This window comes from Ascidiella aspersa, chromosome 6 (genome assembly GCF_963924565.1).
Source record: "Ascidiella aspersa chromosome 6, kaAscAspe10.2, whole genome shotgun sequence".
NCBI classification, from domain to species: Eukaryota; Metazoa; Chordata; class Ascidiacea; order Phlebobranchia; family Ascidiidae; genus Ascidiella; species Ascidiella aspersa.
In genome coordinates, this window is record NC_139452.1 from 13,033,373 (window position 1) to 13,055,065 (window position 21,693).

General features: G+C 37.2%; 1 protein-coding gene across 1 annotated transcript; it reads left to right on the top strand.

Annotated features, from left to right (window-relative positions):
- Window positions 1–6,076: 6,076 nt before the first annotated feature.
- LOC146139962 (uncharacterized) lies at window positions 6,077–20,639 on the top strand. The gene is made up of 19 exons (XM_083392572.1): window positions 6,077–6,697; window positions 6,938–7,135; window positions 7,307–7,438; window positions 7,707–7,882; window positions 8,113–8,299; window positions 8,776–8,934; window positions 9,599–9,832; window positions 11,282–11,565; window positions 12,118–12,264; window positions 12,828–13,047; window positions 13,613–13,708; window positions 14,299–14,420; window positions 14,815–14,972; window positions 15,604–15,842; window positions 16,246–16,353; window positions 16,688–16,864; window positions 17,334–17,512; window positions 18,480–19,314; window positions 20,274–20,639. The coding sequence occupies exons 1-19, from the start codon at window positions 6,077–6,079 to the stop codon at window positions 20,637–20,639; spliced, it is 4,638 nt and encodes a 1,545-aa protein (XP_083248698.1).
- Window positions 20,640–21,693: the final 1,054 nt, after the last annotated feature.

Here is a 21,693-nt window from a genome sequence, read left to right on the forward strand (position 1 = left end):
GAAATGCAGCAATCTGTCAGCGAGCGTTCTTCACTTATAACTCCTGAGAGTTCTCTCAAAGTTGAGGGCGGCAAAATGTGCGTGGCGGAAAGCAAAGTTACTCCTCAAGCGGTGATTTGCGGTTTGTCGGTTCAAACCCAAACTAATCAGACTGAGGTAGATTCTGTTACCACAAACACACCACTGCGAATCTTTTCTTCGGCGTCAATTCAAATCGATCTACCCTGCAAATACTGTTCGATCTCTTCAAACGTTGATTCTTCAAACCACCTCGCCACTCGCTCAATGGCAACTCAAACCCTTAATTCAGTTGGCACTCAAACAGACGAACCATGTTCTTACAGATCCCTTCCGAAACGGAAAACCGGTTCAGCGGCGAAACAATACGAAGTTGTCCGCCACGATCAAGGTCGAATCTTGTTCCGAAGAATCTGCGAAAAAGGCGACGAACCCAGTATGGACGATATTCTTCGCGCCAGTTATAACGTGTCGCGTCTTATGCCCATTCCTCCGAAGGGAAGGATCCCGCCTCGCGTAATGTGGTTGGACAGGATGTGTGAAGAACCGCTGATTTCCGAGGAGCACTTAAGCACGACCACTGCTTCGGAGCCTACGGTGGAGCTGCAAAGCCGTTCAAACAAGAGCAGAAAATCAACAATTTCAGAGCGAATAAAAGATAAATCCTTACTACGGCTAAGATCTAAGAAAAAGGGATCAACAACCTCAGAACCGAAACAAGTTAAATGTGTTTTTGAAGGCAAAAGCAGAGCAGACGTGCTAGAGCACCTGAGAGCCTTGTTCCGTCGTATTAGAAGTAGGCAAAGGGAACGTTACTACCGTACACAGACATCAGAATAAACCACCTGTTTTTTAACGCACAACATATTCGTCATTCTTTTGCTTTTCAACGTCCCTTTTTTTGAAATATGCTTTGCGCAATGAGTTTTTTTTTGAGTTTTGTATTTCTTAAAGTTTTGTATTTTCTTTCTTGAGTTTTGTATTTTGGCGTTTTTTACGTGGTTTATTTCGCAACAAAATTTCGGTGTTCATATTAATTTGCACTTTCCCTTTTTATAAATTGTTTTGACCTTTTCTTTTTATATATTAACTGCAATATTTTTCTTTTTAAATCGTCGCCGCAACAATTGTGTTGCATAAAAATATTTTTTTTATGATTGTGCGTTTTTCGCAAACTTCAATGACGCCTAAACAAAATAATTTTACTTGTTACTTGTATAGTTAAACACAGTTATGCTTTACCTCTATTTCTTTTTATTTTTCGGAATTTTTATAGCCTTCTCGAATTTATCTTCTAAAAATTGTATTTTGTTATATGTTCTAACTATTTCTCTAAATTGTACAGTCATTCGTAAATGATTTAATTGTGTTAAAATACTACCACGATTTAGTTTACCTCGTTATTGCGTCTTAAATTAACCCTTATTTTATTTTCCATGATATTTATTTTTCGTGATATGTTATGAGCTGCCTATTTTGCGTTTAATTGATTACTGCACTTTTGATGAATATAAAAACATTTTAATGTGTATTGCTATCGAGCTGCGTATATGTGCATTGTGTGTTGAGTCATATTGATATCGCTTATATCTTAATCCCAGTTTGGTTTCCCTCGATTCCGATGCTTGCCTATGGACGTGGGATTCTTCTGGGTTAACAAAAACGAAACCTGAACATAGGGCAGCCCCTTGACGCGGGGTTCAGGCTTTCCACTAAGACTGCCCGGCAAACCTCGAATAATTTTACGATCTTTTTACGCTGACGAGCTAGCTCAACTATGGCCAAAGGGCGCTTATTTTCTAAACAAGATAACTTTTTAGCGCATAAAACTTTATTGTAAGTGTAACACATCGCTGTATAACTGTTTTAAAAATTACAGAAGACGAAGTGACATATTTTATTTTGTGAAATCTTCGGGTTGTAAAATATGCCCTTTTTTGCAGATTTCGCGCACGCGTTTGTTATTTATGTTTTTGAAGTCCCAGTTATGTCATTTGTAAAATTTCAAAGTAAGTTATTTGTAAATTAACTCAGGTCATTTTATATTTAGACAAATAGGATGTTAAGGTCCAGTCTAAGTCATTTGGCAAGAAGTCTCATAATTGACATAAAAAATAAATCTGCAATTTATTTGAATTGTTGAACACATTATAAAACATCGCAATAACAACAAGTTGACAACTTCTAATCTTAAAAACACCAGGCGTTCTAAGGGCGAAATATGGAGCTGTATATAAGAGTCAAACCGAGACACTTTTCTGTTCAGGTTCTTTTCGGATTCAAGTGTTTTTTTTGTCAGATGCTGGTTTAGTTCCGGTTTCGCTTCGAAGCAATCAAAAAATCTCGTTTAGGGTTCGGGTAAAGTTTGCCCAATTACGGTTAAATTTGCCCAAATACGGTTTATAGGTTAATAACTCCAGTTCGGGTTCGGTTAGACTCCCTGCAGTTAATAGTCATAAAATATGTACTGTATGCGGATTGAGCCAAGTCACTTTTGAAAAAAAAAACTTATTTCCGCGAATTAAAATTGTCTTGCCCGTTTTGTTGAAATCGAATTATAGCCCGTATGCGCCGTAGGCCTACTGTTCTATCGCACCCTCGAAAATAAAATTTGGGAACCTTAAACCAAATATATCTAGATTTATTTGGGCTTTTTAAAATTGTAAAATTAGAACATTGTAGTTTTTCTAAATTAGAATAGGAGTAGAGTTAGATCATTTTACACCAAAATTTGATTGGAGATAGAGTTATCGGTACCTAATTCTTGAAAGCCTAATTTCTTTGAATTAAACTGGAATTCGAACTAGAAGTAGAAGGCCTACATTTAATTTTTCTTAAAGAATTTAATATAATTGCATTTTTTCTCATTAGAATGTGAATGGTTAATATTTGTGTGATAAAGATTAAACTAAGTACAGAACTCAGTCACCATTCGGGTTCAGGCAGATTTTGGTATTCGAAAGAAAACTTTGATTATATATTTGTGTGATAGCATTTAAACGTTTTACATAGCCTGCGGTTTTCAGTCTGTAAAAGTCGCGTGTATGTCGTTCCAACCTAGCAGTGTTAATTCAACATCATTGTCTCGACTGACAAAAAAGCGGTGGATAAAAACAAGAATTTTTGTAAAATCCACTAGAATTACAGCACTCAAGCCATTTACAATATAGTCTAGAATTAGAATAGCCCCATTTTGTTTTAATGTATTGAATTATAAAACTAGAATTAGCCTATATAGGCTACTTGTCCAAATCTTTCGTGAAAAATACAAAGCCATTTTTTACACTTAAGCGAGAATTTCCTTTTTACCTTTGTGACGTAACTTGTGATGTCACGTTTTGACACAACTTGGTCACGGAATTCCGCAATGGATTTTCGTGTCACAAGATCTGGAAAACTCTTTGGTGCAACCCTATTTTAAATGCAAGTTTTGTCAATTTACATTAAATAAACGCAATTGTTTTCGCGCTTCGAGAGTAGACTGGATTTCGGCTGCATATTGGGATACAGGCTACATATAGTTGATGTTAATAATAGTACGACTATACGGTACTGCTATTTTTATACCTAAATCCCGTTTAAAAGCTCAAAGTATCATTAAAATGTAATAAGAATATCAAAGCCCATACAGAAGTAGGTATCATTTTGAACGTTTCGAATAACTCTTTATTCATTTTCAACATAGAGAGAAGTCACAGATGGTAAGTGTAGGCCTATATATAATGCTAAGGCAGACGTCAGAAAGAAGGAAACGTGGAGAGATACACTATATAACGCCGGGTGTGCGGCGATTAGAAGGTAGGTCGCCGATAGCAGATAAGGCCATCCACGTGATCAGATGTTAAAAAGATAGAGTGGTATAGAAGCTTGATCTGCGTTAATTTCCGGGTTGTGCCGTGTTATTTCTACCGTTTCCTTAATCAAAAGACTACGCCAACACCGACTTGTCGCAAGAATCTTGGGGTTTGAAATGATACCTACTTCTGTATGGGCTTTGATATTCTTATTACGTCTTACTACAACCTCCAACCATTATGCTCCAAAGTTAATTATCATCAAAATGTTATTCATTAAAATCAGTGCTTCCCAACCAGTAGATCGCGAACCATTGATGGGTCGCTAAATGGTATAGTTTTCTATTAGATCGGGAAATTATTGTATTATCATCACGTAACAGTTATGGAACAATATCAAACAATAAGTAAAAAATTGTTGTGCCGCATTAACTATTTCAGTTTACGTACGCCAGTAGTAAAGAAGCAGGTTTTATTTAACTTCATTTGTTTAGTCATATCTTATAGTGGATCGCACAATAAAACTTGCATTAAAAATGGGTCGCGAACTTAAAAAGGTTTGGAAGCACTGATTTCAATTATTGTGCGTTTCCAACGCCAACGTAAGCTTTAGTTCAGTGTTTCTGAGCCTTTTATAGCTTGCGGCATCCGTCAAAAATAATAAATACATTGCGGCACCCCTATAAGATTTTTTTTAAGAACCACTGCTTTAGTTCATATATTGTTGCCTGCATTTAGGCAATCCGTTGTAAACTTTGTTATAAATCTTCTATTTCAAATGACAAAATACAAAAAAGTTTATTTAAAATTAAGTCTAAGAAGGTTCGTCTAAACCAGTGGTTTCCAACACGTTTGTAAGGCGACCCATTTTATAACAAAAATTCAGTTCGGTAAAATCTTGCAACCCAAGCAAATTTTCGTAATATTTTAAAAGCCATACAAGATTGCGTTTGTAGGGGACGTCTAACAAACAGCACTGCAAAATCAGAAAACTGTTAAATGTTTTTGCACTACGAACGTGCTACAAAGTTTTCCGATGTCTAGACATGAACGCTTTGTGACTTATATTTAAATTTCTAGTTTTGTGATCTTGTCATGTTTCAAACTTTTTTATTGTTATTTTTTCGCCCAACTTATGTTATGCCTAAAAAACAAGCGACCCCAAAAAATATTCAAGCGACTCAACTTTGGGTCGCGACCCATGCGTTGGGAACCACTGGTTCACAACGCCAGGCGTTGGTCTAAATGCTATTAACTAAAACTAAGGTCTTCTTGTTGAACTCCTTTTTTACCTCTTTAATATTCTAAAAAATATTTTACCTTGTTTTAAGAGCAATGTCTTTAATAACCCGTAATATAGTTCTTAACACAAAACGGCAAGCCTTGCACGAAAGAAAGGGAGTTTGGAAACACTGATAATTGGTAGTCACGATAAAAGTCACGGATGATTGACATTTTGTGGAAACCTCCTTACGCTTTCAATTTACTATCACCGCCTTTCCTTCTTTCCCCGCGAAAACGGTCGTCAGTTTATTTTGTTTTGCTGTATTGGTTTTAAAGTTTTATTCGAATTGCAATGAATTAGTTGTATATATTAATCGCATTGTTTATTTACCCCAACATAACTTGTTTATTTATCTCCTTAACTCATTAATTATTATCCAAATCACTCAGAATGGTGTAATGTCATATTGTCCATTTTAAATGAATGGTATATTAATAACATCTAAGATGAATGCAGTTATTTATGTTTTTTTAATTATAACGCAGTATAGATCAATTTTTGCTGCCAAAATTTGGACACAATCGTAATTCATTATTTAAGGGCTGCCCACTTTTATGTAAAATATTACTTTGTAGTTTGTATAGGTTCAATTATAAATGTTACTTAAAAATATTCAAATGAGTGGTATTTTGCCTGTGTATTATCCCTAATAAACAAAACCGGTGCTTGTCTAGAATCCTATCACATTTTCGTCCGAAAGTTTATATTTTTTTAACAATTATTTGGGTTAGGGTTCTAGTTTGGGTGGGTCAAGTATTATTATTATATTTATTTCTTCTGGCGCTTGTGTATAATCCTACAAACGCAGATTATTTGTGTTAGGGTGGGTCAAGTAATATTATAAATTAATGAATACACCCTAACGCTATAATTTGGTGTATATTATTGTTTTTTACAACCTAAAATTTGCTTCAATTTTATTTTTATTACCCTTTTATCAGGGTTGTGATATGTTTTGTAAAACTGTGTTTCAAACAACATGGAAAACATTAAGTGCAAAATCTGCTGTAAAAGATTTTCCATTGAAAGAAAGCAGCAAACTGGTGATCTGTCGCCAAACGAGAGCTTTCCAATTCTTGTAAAATGTGGCCACACCTTTTGTCAGAAATGCATTATACGCTGTGTATCTGTGCAAAAAGCATTCAAATGCCCAACTTGCAAGGTTGAAACACAATGCAACTATGATAAAAGTGGTATCAAAGGACTGTTTCCGAACGTTGCAATAGTAGGTCATCTTTTCATGGACAAAAATTGTCTTCAATTAAGATCTCTTGATAAAAGCCTCCAAGCAGCAGCTGAGAGAGGAAAACCATGGAAGTCAAAAGATCTATCTCAAAAATGCTCAGAGTGTATTAAAGATGTTGCATTGTTGAGCTGTCTTCAATGTGGTGTTGGATTCTGTTCGAAATGCTTTGAACAGACTCATAGGAATTCCAGAGTGTTTCGGCGCCACCAGGGCATCCCTTTTAACCAGCAATCTGAGAGAGACCTCGCTTCATTAGACTGCCACAAGCACCATTCCCTGATGGAGCACTACTGTGTTGATGACGAAAAACTGATTTGTAGAGATTGCATCGCGTTTGACCATGCTTCTCATACGGTAAGCCCACTTTACAAATATTGCCTTGCAACTGTGGTTCCATCACGATGCATACCACTTCGTCCAAAATATTGAAAATTGTGTGAAATAAAAATAAAATTTAATTGAGGTTTTCTGTCCCTGCTTTATGGTGTTTTTAACACAAAACCTTTTAAAATGGCCTCTTTTTTAATTATTTGTTTATTATATATTATATTATAGTGATTTGTAATATAAGATTTATATAGTGCCTATTTAAAGGTGATTTCCCTTCGTGTTAAATCGGAGGAAATGTCTGGTGAAATTCGTCAAGCAGTTCAGTCAGCTTTACCCATCTTACATCAATTGAAACTTCACATAAACACCATTGATGAAGAGATGAAGGAGATAAAGCTTCAAGCCCTGGAAAATGAGGCTCTATTGATACAACAGTACTTGTACCTTGCTGGACTAATGCAGGTGATGTATATGTACTTGTTTTTTACAACTTTAAAAGTGACCATGGCTTATTATATATGCATAAGGTATGTTAAAAATGGGATGTGTATTAATCATTAATCCTATCTGACTTAATTGACTTAACTTTGATAACATGGAAGTAAGAATTGAATCCATGTCATTTGCTTCTAGGCAAACTTTTTATTTCTTGTCGGAGAAATGGACAAGATATCTGCAGTTAATATCAAAAAGTTAATACCTATTAAAGAGGCTGCAAGCAAACAACTTCAAACCTTGCAAAACACAATGTCGGATGCCACCATGGTATTATTCCAAATAATTAAAAAAATGTGTTTTAAATTTGTTAAATAACATGTCGCTCTCTGCTGAACTTGAAAAGTGTTATATACGGACAATGCCTTTGCTTTATTTGTTTTTACTGGACAAATACTACTGTGAAAACAGACTGAAATTGTAGTGTTAGTAGGATAACAAAAAAGTTAATTTAAGCTCTGGTTTAACTCTATAAAATATGTTGGATTTTTAAAGGCACGTAAAACAATGTTATTCAACTTGTGTTGTTGCAATTTAGATTATCAACATGGAATCATCTGGCGATCCTGTTGTTATTGACCCTTTTAAGACATTACTTAATCTAAAGAAAGCCAGTAAGACACCTTGTGTTCTAAAGAAGCTGCCAGTAGACCTTGAATCAAAAAAAGAATTTTATGACAGTGATGAAAATGTGGACCTGGTAGATGAAGATAGGTATTAAATTTGCTAATAATTATAAATGTTCACAGGTCTTTAACACACTGCAAACATCAGAGAGTGATGTACAAACAACAACCCCTATTGGATCATGATAACAATTAACAATGATAAATTTAGTGTTGTTTTGATATTTATTTGATTATAAGGGTCTCATTTTTTGTTTTACCTCTGCACGAGGACAATAAAGGTCATTAGACATTACTAAATGCTGTTTCACTTCCAAGGTTCGTGCTTAGTATGCATGAAGATGCTATTGAAGCTTGCAAGAAATGGGCTTCAATTGATGAAACTTGCAACTTCAAATATTCTGTTGTTTTGCCCAAAGAAAATGACCTATGTGAGGTTGAAAAGGATTGTGAGCTAATTAGCAATTCTGATGCATCTTCTGTGGCTTCTGAAAACATACTACAGGTAAAGTCCTACTTTTTACCCAATGCTTAACATATAATCATTGCGATAATTTGGTTTATAGTCTTAAGCAGTACAATAACTACAAGGTATGTCTGTAATTTGTATATTACAAAAAATAAAAGGTTTAAACAAGCGTATTGCATGTGGTACACATTCCTACAGATTTAGTGGTCTGCTAAACAATCATCAATAGATACAGTAATATTAATTTACCTTGTTTATCTAATTTCATGAAAAAAATTGTAATTGGCGATAAGTGATTTTAAGGCAAACCGCAAAGGCAACTAAACTTATAGTCATAGGCAATCATATATCAACCACTGTTCAACCATCCATCCATGTGTGGTGTGTATTGAATACTTGTCATAGGAAAGTGCAAACAAGGAAGTTATTGCTTGTTCTAGTTATAATACTGAATAAGAACTAAATTTACTGAGCTGTGATGTTTCACTTTTTTACTGTTGTTTAAAAAACAGATTGATGTTGGAACAAAGCAAAAGTTGCGGATAATCCAGGTGCCACCAGCCAACAACCAAGAGCTGGTCTATGTGAAGTGGATAAAAAGTCCCCTTGACTTCTTTATTCAGCGCTCACAGGATGGCAAGCAAGTCTCATTTATTGAAAGGACATTGAAGGTTTGTTTTGTATTTGGAGAAACAGACCTTTTTTCCAGCAGGAGATGTTGCTATTAGTCAATTTTCACTTAATATAAGTGTATGTAGCTAATAATAATTAATTGATTTTTGGTTGTAGCTTGTAACTGAGTATAAGCATGAACAAAAGCATTAGGCATTGCAGTCATAGTTGACAGAACAACTCTCAAATCGTGTTTTAACAATAAAGTATATTAATTGAGCTTTTTATCTTTGAGATTCAAGTTTAGCTTACCCTTGTTGAAATATCAGAATGATTAAAATTACTCTTCCCTTGTCCCAAAGTGTATGGTTGGCATACTAATTATCTAAAAAATCCAATAACAGTCCGGCAATGTAAGATAATGTTTCAATACTGGGCGATAGCGTTATCTAAATTTGAAATCTCCGTTGCATTTCCATGCTGGAATATTTTTCTTTTGCAATAATGTTTTAATAAATCATATAAATGAAGGATTTTATAGCACTTTTATCTATTTTAATCACCTAATCTTACAAGACCCTGCATTTACTTAAACAACGACTTTTCTTCATCCAACTTTTAAAGTAATTCAACTTTAACCTAGTTTAACATACTGTTCAACAAAATAGTGAACACAGTACAAGAAACATTATTTAGCATGTTTTGCGTTTCTTCTTGTTTTAGACTTTCACCACTCAGCCGTTTCAGGAGAAAGATGTTCCCAACTTCCTGCGAGTTGGCGAAATTTGCGTTGCTAACTTTCGAGGAAAGTGGTATCGGTGCAAGGTTGTAGCCGTTTTTAAAGATAACACTGTCGACATTGAAGACGAAGAACTGATTGTTGATGAGTCAACCGCCGGAATAAGAGATAGTGTAGAAATCCATTATATCGATTATGGAAACAATGACAGGGTTCAGGTAAGAACGATAGCGAGATATTTTGTGATGAAATTCTGTTGTTAGTGTTTTTCTGACATACATGTTTTGGTAAAATATGGATGGTAGAATGATTGTGGTCAACTTGTGCTCTTAATGTAGTAAGTTGATGGCGAAAACACTTTGTTAAATTGATTGAATATTAGCTGAAGCTGGCAATCAACTATTCAACATTTGTCAATTTTATATTAAATAATCATGGTAACACAGTTATTCGTTGGTTAACCTTTGTCACCAAATTGCGACAGGGTTGCCATAAAGTCTTTGGATCTTTTAAATGTCTTCGAATTGATTTGTGCATTAGAAAGTTTGCCTTTGACCTGTGTTTTGTTTTAGGTCCAGCTTAAGTTCAGTATTTAAAAAGTGACAGAAAAAAATGAAGTTTCAACTATTTGTTTTTAAGTTGTACTATTTTCAGGGTTGTTCCCCTCGCCAGCTGGGCGAGCGGCAATCAATCGGCACTCGCCCGGACGAAATAACACTCGCCAAATTTGTTGGCATGCCGTCTGCAAATTTTCGTCCTAGCGCGGTCATTTCTTAGGTTATCATTATTCGGTTTTGTGGGTTTTAACGCAAGTTGTTTCACGCCACAAACAAAACGCCACATTTCGCCTAACACTATAGTTTGTAGTTACACAAGTAGGCGATATTTTCAAATATCGTAGTGTTCAGTGGAGGTTTTGGTCACTCATACATAAAAAACACTGCTTACAAATATTATTAGAAGATATTTGCATTGAAACTTATTGTTAGCAAAAACTGTAGCAATTGCTCTTAATTTCGTAATACAAACAATTAAATAAACACAAAAAAGTAGAACTATTATCCTGGGTGCATCGCAAGTCCAATAAACTTTTCCAAAGGCGTCAACGACTGGGTTACACATTTAAAAATTAACAATGTTCAAGTTAAACGAAAAACCTTATAACTATTTGCCAATGCAGCAATGACGTCTATGATTGTTTGCAGTTAAACATTTTTTTTAAACGGGACAAAGAGTCTTCGAACGTGACTTCGATTAACCGTATTATTTGTGTAGTGTTGAAGGTATTTGCGTCTTAGTGTTTAGGGAAATAACTGGCGTTAAGTAATATTTCGCTTAGTAGTGGTGCTCAACACAAGTCGTCCTACACCAACTAATTAGATTTCTCGCCGAAGCCACTCGCCAGTCGGGCGAGTGGGTGTCAATTGGCTCGCCCGGAGAGATTTGCACTCGCATTGGCGAGGGGGCGAGTGCTTAAGGCCAACCCTGATTTTATTGAATTACATTCAAAAACATCAATCCAATTTCAGGTTCTTGAAAAGCTATAAAAAATTTGAATTATTTTTACAGAAAATTGTGTTGAGCCTTGTGTAAGCATCATTAGGTCAACTGCAGTATAAAGTTGCGCACACAACCAGTGATGTCTATACAATTTTTTCCTCGCCAAGGTCTCGTCTGTTCGTTGCCTGCCCCGCATTTTACAGAGGATCCCTGGTCTGGCCATTCCCTGCACATTGGCTGGGGTCGAACCGTTCAACGTCGAGGCTGGTTGGAGCAAAGAGGCACAGATTGCCTTCTACAAAATGGTCAAGGACCGTCCAGTCCTTATGACCACCCTGACCAGGGAGGCAGGCCGTAGATTTGTGGACTTGCACAAACCCGCACCGGACGAGATCGACGTTGACATTCCTGTGTCGATTCGAGACGCTCTTCTCTATTTGGAAATGGCCAGGTCGGTAAATGCTGCTTCGGCGTATATATTGAATACGTTGAATATGTTGTCAAACACTGAGATATCATGTTTATTCGGATACCTGTGATCTGCCAGAAAACTTTCCATAAATAGACGTCTTCCTATGCTGTTATGGATCAAACGTGCCACATCAATCGCAATTAATACCTAAAAGATGATTATAAAAGTTTAAAAATATCGTACAGTAGTTCGTCAACGATAATAATCATACCTGGTGAATTATTCATACATAATAATTTAGTTCGGTTAACTGTTTGAATCTTCTCTAAATCTTTATTTTTTCAAATCTGTATGGGACACACGGCGCTGCATCAATTAAAATGGTTGATTTTAACTTCCGTAAAATCCATGTGCCCTTTTGTCAAAAAGTTGATCGAAATTGCGAACTATTTCTGTTGATCGGTTTTCGGGATACTATATGTTTGTTGAGTCGCAATATTTATAACTTTTGACACTCTTGTTTGGAATTAAAAAATCTTCTTTAAACAACTACAGAGCCTTTAACAAACTTCTCAATTGTTTTTATTGCAGGTTCAGCGAAAAGCAAATCCCAACGTCTGACTTGCAACTTGCCGGGCCCCAGAAATCAGTCGGAAAGAGAAGGTACCTTAATCCTACCACACTCATGCCAAGGGAGTATATCAACGTCACTCTAAGTGATTTTCGATCACTTGACAAGTGAGTAACGTTTTGCACTTTTAACTAACTGACCGGGTCCTGGTAGCCATCTAATTCTGCGATACACGAACAACAGTATATAAAGAGCAGTGGTCTTGTTTAGTAGTTCCAAACTTTAATACCTACGTGAAAAAATCGTAATAAAATCAACTTATCAAAGAAGTTAAAATAGAAAGGTGCACTTGCCTTGCTTCAACCAATCTATCCATTGATTTTGGATTTGGTTTGTAAGAATAAGGACATTTTACTCGCAGACCACTTAAAACTACAACACTACTTGGATTTCACACTGGGGAAGCCACTGGTTTAGTTAATAATTCATTTTTCCAATACCTAATTATAATTCTTGACTATTTGCCGAAAAGTAAAGTCAAAGTTATATTTTGTTTACCGTTAACCCATCACCTTTTCATGTCACAGTAGTCAGGTTCAACACTGTTTGAAATAATTAATCTGTCCTGCGCGCTTGTGCAAGTGTGTTGTCCGTCGCGCCTATGCATACGTGTTTTCTGTGTCAAAGCTTTGTAGCAATACGAATACAGTTAAAATTTTTCGTTGAACAGATTTAGCGTCCAGCAGTTGGACAGCAGCGCCGAGTACCTTGAATCGATGACCAACAAGATCCAGCGCTTCGTGGTGGGCAAGTGGCACGACAGACTGGACCCGTCTGCCCCCTTCACCCTTCTTTTTCCAGCCCCGGGCATGATTTGCCTGGCCAAGTACAAGCACTGCGATGCCTGGTACCGAGCCGTCATAACTCAGATTTTGGACGACAAAAAGAAGGTCGGTGATTTTTGTGTGCAAAAAAAGAAAGTATTTTTTAAAGAGCCAAAAAGTTCAAAGAGTATAAATTTGAAACCGCGCGATGGGCACTGCAATAGCTTTTCCAGGTGTTCCTCAACGTTTTTTACCGCGGACCCCTAAAAAACAATTAAAATAAAAACAAGAAATTTTTAGAGATGACGTAATAAATTTACGCCATAATGCAAACAGACTTCGAGAATTTGCTTGTTTCCTGTCCAAAAAATGTGAAATGAAGTCTAAATATATTCAGTGCAAAAACGTTTTCTTTTTAACTATAGACTAACTTTTTCGTTGAAAAATTATTGCTTAAATATTCACTAATTATAGTTTATTTAGGCCTTCATCGACCCCCTAAAACGAGTTCACGTACCCCCAAGTGGTCCATGGACCCCAGATAAGAACCCCTGCTCTAGTTACTGACAAAAAAGGAAAATAGTATATTTGTGAATAAATCATGTTTTGTACCATTAACAAAGTTAAATTAAATTTTCTCAAAGTTTATTTTGGTATGTTTTATAATATTTTTTTGATTTTATGTTTCTAGGTTCGAGTAATGTACGTGGATTACGGCAACGAGGAAGTGGTCAAGGTGGTGAACACCCTAAAAATACCCGACGAGTTTCTGAAGCTTCCTCAACAAGTACGTTTTTACTAAAGAAGAAATGAATTGTAAATAGCTCGTTAATCAGAACCAGAAAATACGAAATCTCTGTCATCCGACACAATACTGTCGGGAACGGATTTATTTTTTATGCATTTTTGCTCCTTTATTCCGAAAAAATAAAATATTTCCGACCTTGAAACAGACTTGGACCAAATACCCCCAATTAATAAAATCTGATAAACTAGATTATTATGAATGAAGCGAAAATGATAGTCGTTAGTCAATGAAAACAATAGCCGATTATTTACGCATAACGTTTCACTTTTTGAAATTCTCATTAGATGCTGTAAATCTCTTTAGGTCATTAAGGTGCTGCATTTGCAAAGGTTGATTGATGTTAACTTTCCGATTTTCCGAATAACCCGTTAAACCGATATTTTACGATGAAAGTGGCCTGGGTTACCGAGGCCGCACTACATTTAAATTGATAAACTGCTGTAGTTTATATAAGTGCCACCTACTCAAACATACCTGCTAATTTTATTCGTTATATATCGTTCTCTCAATTTATTGTTGTTTTTCTCATTACTCTTGTGATATTTGATTCCGAGTGTTACCGTTTTAAGGCTTTGAGCTGCAAACTGGCTGACATTAATCCGGTGGGTGGTAACGAAGAGTGGGCACTAGAAGTAAAAGAAAGATTCATGGAATTGGCTGGGCAGGATAAGTCCCTGATTATGTACATTCGGTACGTGGTAACTATTTTTTGTTAAAACTATTTCTTTCAGGTATTTTTTCACATTTCTAAAAAAAAATGGCTTAGACTGTAAGATGATTTTACAATTTATATTAACGTGTGGGGGGTACTGATAAATTTTTTTAAAAGCGTAGTTAATCAGACCAGATCGTGTAAAATCATTTATTATTCCTTATACGCATGTATAGCTAACATTGCTTTTTATCATGTTGGCTTACTGATATCTGTTATATTTTAGTACAAATAGTTCTTGCTGAAATGTTATTATAATATAGGCACGTAATGAAGTCAACAAAGTAAGTAAGTACGACAAAAGGTTGATTTTTGCACGGTCGGTTCTAACTGAGATGCTTCCCTAATTGCGTTTTTCTGGTTGTTATTTTAGTTCAAGGTCGGATTTTCAATATAGCGTCGAATTATTCGATGCCAACGACTACCAAGAAAAGAGTGAGAATCAAGTTGTGTCTGTCAACGAGAGGTTGGTTTACGAGGGACTGGCTACCGGAATAACAGTACGCAATATTGCCCGCCTGGATGAAAAAGGTTTGTCGTGCGCATTTACCCTAAAATGTTCGTTAGTCATATAGGGTTAAACTTATATAATATATTTTCTAAAAAGAGAATATGTTTTACCCCATTTCGTGTCACCGCGAGACAAGTGGATCTATAAATGATCTAACCTATTATTATAATTTCGTAGATTTTACAAGAGCAAAATAACGAGCCATTGAACAACTCATATGAATAATTGCGTCTAAAAAATAGATATATAATCGTCTCTACTAATTTTGACTGTCCGACTTTGCACTATCTTTATGTAAAAGCGCTATTTCAATCATTTTCTCAAACGCATGCATGTACATTGTACAACTAACGCACAAATTTATTCGCTCACGCACACACATACAAAAGAAAACCAAACCTTTTACGACACGACTAGCAGCGAAATGAAACACACACATGCAGACTGACACATTCGGACAAACACGGAAACACGCGGCCACACACAGATACAAACGAAAACACACAGACATCAACGGTCACACACACCAGGCTTTTAAATGATAATTAACTTACGCATTATATTATCGTGAGACCTTATTAATAGTTGTATCTTGTATGTTTACATGTGGGATGGACCATTATTTTGAAACCTTATATATAAAACAACCAGCAGCGGAGTCCAAGCAAGAGCAAATCGCCGTGGAAGATCTGCTGGATACTCCTAACGGTTCGCCAGCATCCAGCGAGAAGCAAGATGAACCAGAGCAAGAGGAAGAAGTGGACACATGGGTTTCTGTCTCATTCGTCGAGTCTCCCGCTTCTTTCTTTGTACAGACCAAGGAGCAGTGGCTTGCGTGTAATCAGCTGATTCGCGATCTTCACAAGCACTTTGCAGACGTTGTTTTAGAGGTGCTTATCAATGCGAATTAGTGGAACGAAAAGCCTGATATGGTTTTAATTTCATTAAAATGGTTTTAATTTGGATATATTTATGGTTTGAGTGACTAAACCAAACAGTCATTTAGCAGTTACAAGTTATCAGACTGCAACGTTCTACAAAATGAAACCACGTAATTTGCATATTAAAAATCTTGCAAAACCATTAATTTTAAGGCTATAGACTATTTTAAGGCTATAGACATTGCGTATAATTAATATTCTTCTTTTTCTAACGATTCCTCTTAAAGCTATCGAACGCCTGAAATTTCCAACTGGGCCATATCTTTTCGATTAATCATGTTCGCCAAATGACATAACATTATATTCACCCAACCTAATTGATCACCGCAATCACCATGAACCTTTTGCCCAGGTCGAAGCTGACGAAATGCTATGGAAAGCAGGCGACAGTTGCGCTGTACTTTCCAAGCTAGAGAAGCGTTGGTGCCGCGCACGGATCGAGAAGGTCTTGAAGGAAAATGTAAGGTTCTTGAAAGTATTACGAGTTGAAAAAATCTTTGGAAAACTGAAAGACGCCTTTTTGAACAAAGCGTCGATTAAGTGTTGCAGTAAATTACAAGCACTTTATTCCTAAATATTTAAAAAAACAGTTTAATTTGAAACACGGTAGTTTATTTTCTAACAAAAGGTTTCCAACATTAACTAAAGGTCTTTAGGTTTTCGGTTAAAAAGCTATTCGTCTGCGCTTTTTAGTTGGCAATTAAATGCTCTGCCTATTCCTTATTAAAAATACGCGTAACCTTCGCCTATTTAAATTCCGAAGTATTGCTGTCTTGATATCATTCCGTATGCAGAGCTGCGAAGTACGACTGACCGACATCGGAACAAAAGAAACCTTGCCAGTTGTCAATCTACGCCCGGTGCCGGAGCAATACTCGCACCAGGCGGCCACCGTTACAAGATGTCGCCTGATAGACATTTCGCCCGCCGGAGGGAGCAAGTGGACCATGACGTCATGTGACACCTTGAAGGTTTGACCAATTAAAAAAAAAATTGACGAATTTGGGCCATTATTTGGTGCACTCTCCAAAATAACGTTAACGGAGGTCAAAAGCAACCTCTGGAATTGCAAAAAAATATGTCTTGCTGGGATCGTAAATTTCAATAATATATGGACTTGCCTGAAACACATTTTTGACTTAACAACCCTAGGACTATAGTTTCCGTTTTCTAATTTTCTTATAAACCTAATGTTTTTTTCTCTAAAAGAGTGGTCACCAGCATTTTTTTATAAATCTAAGAAACAATTCTGTTAATAAACTAATATTAACCTTGTAGTAAATATCACGCAGGCCAAAATAATTAAATCGACGGGCCTTAACCTTAAGGAAACCTGGCGTTCAACTAAACAAAACAAAAAAATATAACGTGCGAACTTCGTGATATGAATTCGTTTTCGCTGGGTACACAACACCCCTTACCCGAACCCTTACCTGACAGGAGATGATATCCGGAAAGGAATGTCGGCTGGATGTGGCTACGGGTTCACGGGAAGACGCTCCTCTTCCGTGCAAGCTCTTCCTTCCTCCCGAAAGAGAAGGAGGCGAGGAGAAGGATGTGGTGAAGGAGTTGGTCATCAAGGGAGTCGCGCTCCCCGTAAGACTTGGCATGTTTAAAAGGCAAGTCTCACTTAAAGTCCCACCACAATCGCAAGCCCTGGTCGTTAGTCATCAGTAGGGCCATTTTTATTTTAACCTAAAAAAAAATGTTTGACTTTATTTTTATCAAATTTTAACTTTATTTTAACCTAACGAAATCGCTTATTTGTAGAGGCTACAGTTCTTCCTTGAAATGATGCCAGTTACCCAAACTTTACCAAGTTACCCAAACATAATATTTTGTCGATTTCAGACGCAAACGTAATATTTTGTCGCAAAGTAAAGTTGTTTTATGGATTTAAAAAGTGCGTCGTGTTTTCTGGCGATAGATTTAGCTTGCTTAGGCATTTTTGTATTACAGAATATCAGTAGGCTATTCCTAAAATCCAAACTGTTGATCTTCGAAAAGACCACGTTTATGAAGACGAAGTGTTTTATAAGAATTATTTAAATGCGTAACTATGAATAAAAAAAATAGACAATTTGCGATAAAAGTTACTGCTGATCCAAGTGGGCTTTGTGACATTTTGTCTGGTTTTATGGGTTAATATGGTTTAATTGTGTCGCAGTTCCTGACTTACAATACTTCAACGATGATTTAAAAAAAAATTACTCTCAACAAACACAAAAACTTTGTCAAAAGTCATTATTTGTCAAATTTGACTTTATTAAAAATTTTGACTTTATTGTAAATTTTAACTTTATTTTGACCTATAAACTTAGAAACAGTCCCCTAGGTGCTGGAAACAACTTTATTCTTTGATTCGTGGACAGACGAGCTCCTTAAAATTTTTTAACTTTATTGACTTTTGCGGGCCCTAGTCATCAGTTAATAAATGCACTCAAGATACGTATACTGTACATCCTTGTTGCTGTTGATAGGTTATAATGACACAAAAGTTTTGTCATATACCAATAGCAAGATGTACACTGACTTGACAAATTCGAAACCCTGTATTTAATATACACTGTAAAATTGTATTTCTAGTGCACGCGACGCACCTTCACAGGATTACTTCGAGCTCGCAGAAAGCCCGGAATGTTTTCACGGCAACTTTACCAGCAGACCTCTACTCGAAACTCCAAAGTCGTCTGCCAAAAAGAAGCTGGACCTCGTTCGAACTCCGAGCGCTGAATCACCGCCGCGAAAGAATCCGAGTCCTCTGAAGAAGAAAAAGTGCATCAGCGACCTCCAGGACCCTTGTTCATCTGCAGAGGTTTTAAGCACGAAGGAAAGTGAAAACGTTGAGGACAGTAATATCTCTCAGTCAATGGCGCACGATAGGGAGATAATACGTAAAGAGGATGCTCAAAACAATCTACAAACCCAATCTCTGATTGTAAATACCAAATCAGAACTTAAAGACGCAGAGAAGAAAGCGTCTCCAAAGGTCGAAACGAAGCCAGAATTGGATTTAGAGGACGTATTTGCCGACGCGGAGGAGGGTGCCGCCCATTTGGCTCCGGTGTCGGATCAAACGCCGCCCCATTCTTCCACCTCGTCTACAAACGATGTCGCCACCTGCAGCCAGCAATTGATCCATCACGACGATAGCACTCTCCAGCGGCGCGCGCCTCATGCAAGTCGTTCGACAATCCGGGCCAGAATCCCGGCGGCCGAGCTCCCAGCACCAGGCTCCACTTTCCCGTGCATCGTCACACACATAGAGAGCCACAACGTAGTGTACGTGCGACGACTGCCGGCCAGCCAGTGCGGTCCGTCGGATGACGACATCCGCTATCTGCCGCCACTCGAGGTGATCGAACCCGGGGCGCCGTGCGTTGCTCGCTACTCGGTCGACGGCCGCTGGTACCGCGCTGAGGTAAAGTAGATCTGTTGATCTGTGCTTGTTAATTTTTATGTAACATATAAAGTGCGAAAGGAATTGCGTTCGCGAATTGGCCAGCTTTTAGGTCGGTGTAGAAATATTCGGGACTGGTATCGGAGATCAGTAGATCAATACTTCCCAACCTTTTTCAGTTCACGACCCACTTTAAATGCATGTTTTATTGTTCGACCCACAATGAGGTATGGCCAAACAAATAAGGCTACACTAGTGCATCTTTACTACTGGCGTACGTACTGAAATTGTTAATGCAACAACACATCTAATTGTTAAGTATTTGTGATATTGTTGCATAAATGTTACGTAAGTGTAATGTAATAATTTCCCGATCTAATAGAAAACTGTAACATTTAGAAATGCTTCGCGATCCGCCTGAAATAGCTTCGCTTTCGCGACCCACTAGTTGGGAAGCACCTCAGTAGATTACATAACGGCCTGATGCATATGGAGAAACGCTGGTTTACATTGATATATATATTCACTTCTGGGTGTTCGCACCAGAGCATGCCGGGGAAATAGCTAATATACACTTCCTGAGTCTATTCACCGATCTAACAAATAACCTTTTTAACTGAATTAGGAAATTAATCTGGAAAACGATGCCAAACTCGTGAAATTAGTTTTATTTAAACCATCAACCGCTACACCAAACCCTGAATCAATATAAAATAGCTGTATACTATGTGCCTCACATATGTGTACCTGTGCCATCCGACCAAATAGCCAATTCCGCAATTCAACTGTACTTGTACGAACGCTATTCGGCAGACAACGCTTTTGTTGTTTTCAAACTTTGTCGTTTACTAACTCAACTTCCATATCTGTAGAACAAAATAAATCTGTAGAGCAAAGATTTGAGTCTCCATTTTTAACATCCACGTCCCCATCCTGCATTTCCTACAGTATAAAATAGGTAATTTTATATTTACTTTCAGGTGATCAAGTATTACCGCGGCCAGGGCCTCGCCAAAGTGCTGTACGTCGACTACGGCTTGCACGAGGTGGTTGCGGTACAGGACATGGTACGCATGCTGACCGCCGAATACAGCCGCCGACCCGCCCAGGCAATTCAGTGCACGCTCTTCGCAATGCCACAGCCAGCTGACTTGATGCTAGCCGAGGCTGTGCTTTTAAATGCGCTAGCAGCCCTCATAGGCAACCAGGAGCTTGAGTGCCGCGTCCACTCGGTTAATAATGATATGTGGGATTTTGCCCGTCTCTGCGTCAACCTCTATTCGGGCAAACCACGTCGTCTGCTTACCGACCAGCTTATGGAGGCTCTTTTTGGCGATGTGGAGTAGCCTCTCCTGGCGTCACTGCCCGCGTGGTTGACTCTGGACCTTTATCTTATTTTTGTTCGAGTTCCAAATTCGTTCCCCCGCCGCTTGTTTTAGTTTCATTTCTTCATTTTTCTTCTTTGTTATAAGTGATTCTTGCTTTATCGTGTCCCTAACTTGATTTTGTTTTGCCCGAATGGTGCCTTGGTCGACCAATATATTCTTTCGTACTAAACATGTGCTATTTGGTGATGGTTAAGACAAAAAAACTATCAAAACACAATTTTAGTAGCGTAGCATCTAACTCCGCTTCGCTTCAGTGTGAAAGATAAAAGAAAAGTTGCGACAAAAACTATATTAGACGAGATTAAAGTATTTAAGTACCGGTAACTGTTAAGTAAAAGGGTAGTTTAACCGTATGTCACAACCTTGAATATAATGTTAACTAGGGCTACCATATTTTCAACACCCAAAAAGAAGACATTTTTTGCCGGCAAGTAAAACGAAAGTAGAATTGTTACATTTGAGTTTGATGATGTTTTACATTTCCTTTGTTACAGACACAAAAACACAAAAACCACAAATCAAATTTATTTTTCCGGTTCAGCCCACGAATACTTTGCGGTTCCCTTAACTTTTGCCAATAAGGAACGATCATTTTTAACGAGATCGTGAAAATATTTGCACGAAATATCATTGAAATTATATACAACTGTCAAGATGCTCGAAACTCGTCAGTTTACTAAACATTTCTTCGGTTCTGGAATGCTGGACATACAATGACACTGATAGTAGGCTAGGCCTACAAAACTCACACCTCTGCTTTATTAATGGGCCTTTTTACATGTGAGGTTCTGTTGCAATTTTTCTGGTATAATGTTTGTAACAATGTTTTCAATTACAATCAAGAAGGTAGGGCTGATAGGGCAATTTGTTGGAAAACCTTTTTAAACCAGCAATTCAGTATGTTTCATGGCTACAGTATTTTTTTGGAAAGAAATACGTCTCAAGTTTTGTTGAAAGTATAAGCAACTAACTCGAAATGCGAAAAAGAGGACATTTAGGCATTTTTAAGCGT

What these genes read in the sequence shown, in the direction of transcription:
- LOC146139962 (XM_083392572.1), top strand. Translation starts at nt 6,077, where the DNA reads ATGGAAAACATTAAGTGCAAAATCTGCTGTAAAAGATTTTCCATTGAA. An exon ending in ACCTTGCTGGACTAATGCAG is followed by an intron (nt 7,136 to 7,306) that starts GTGATGTATATG and finishes ATTTGCTTCTAG; the next exon opens with GCAAACTTTTTATTTCTTGT. An exon ending in TTTTGGACGACAAAAAGAAG is followed by an intron (nt 13,048 to 13,612) that starts GTCGGTGATTTT and finishes TTATGTTTCTAG; the next exon opens with GTTCGAGTAATGTACGTGGA.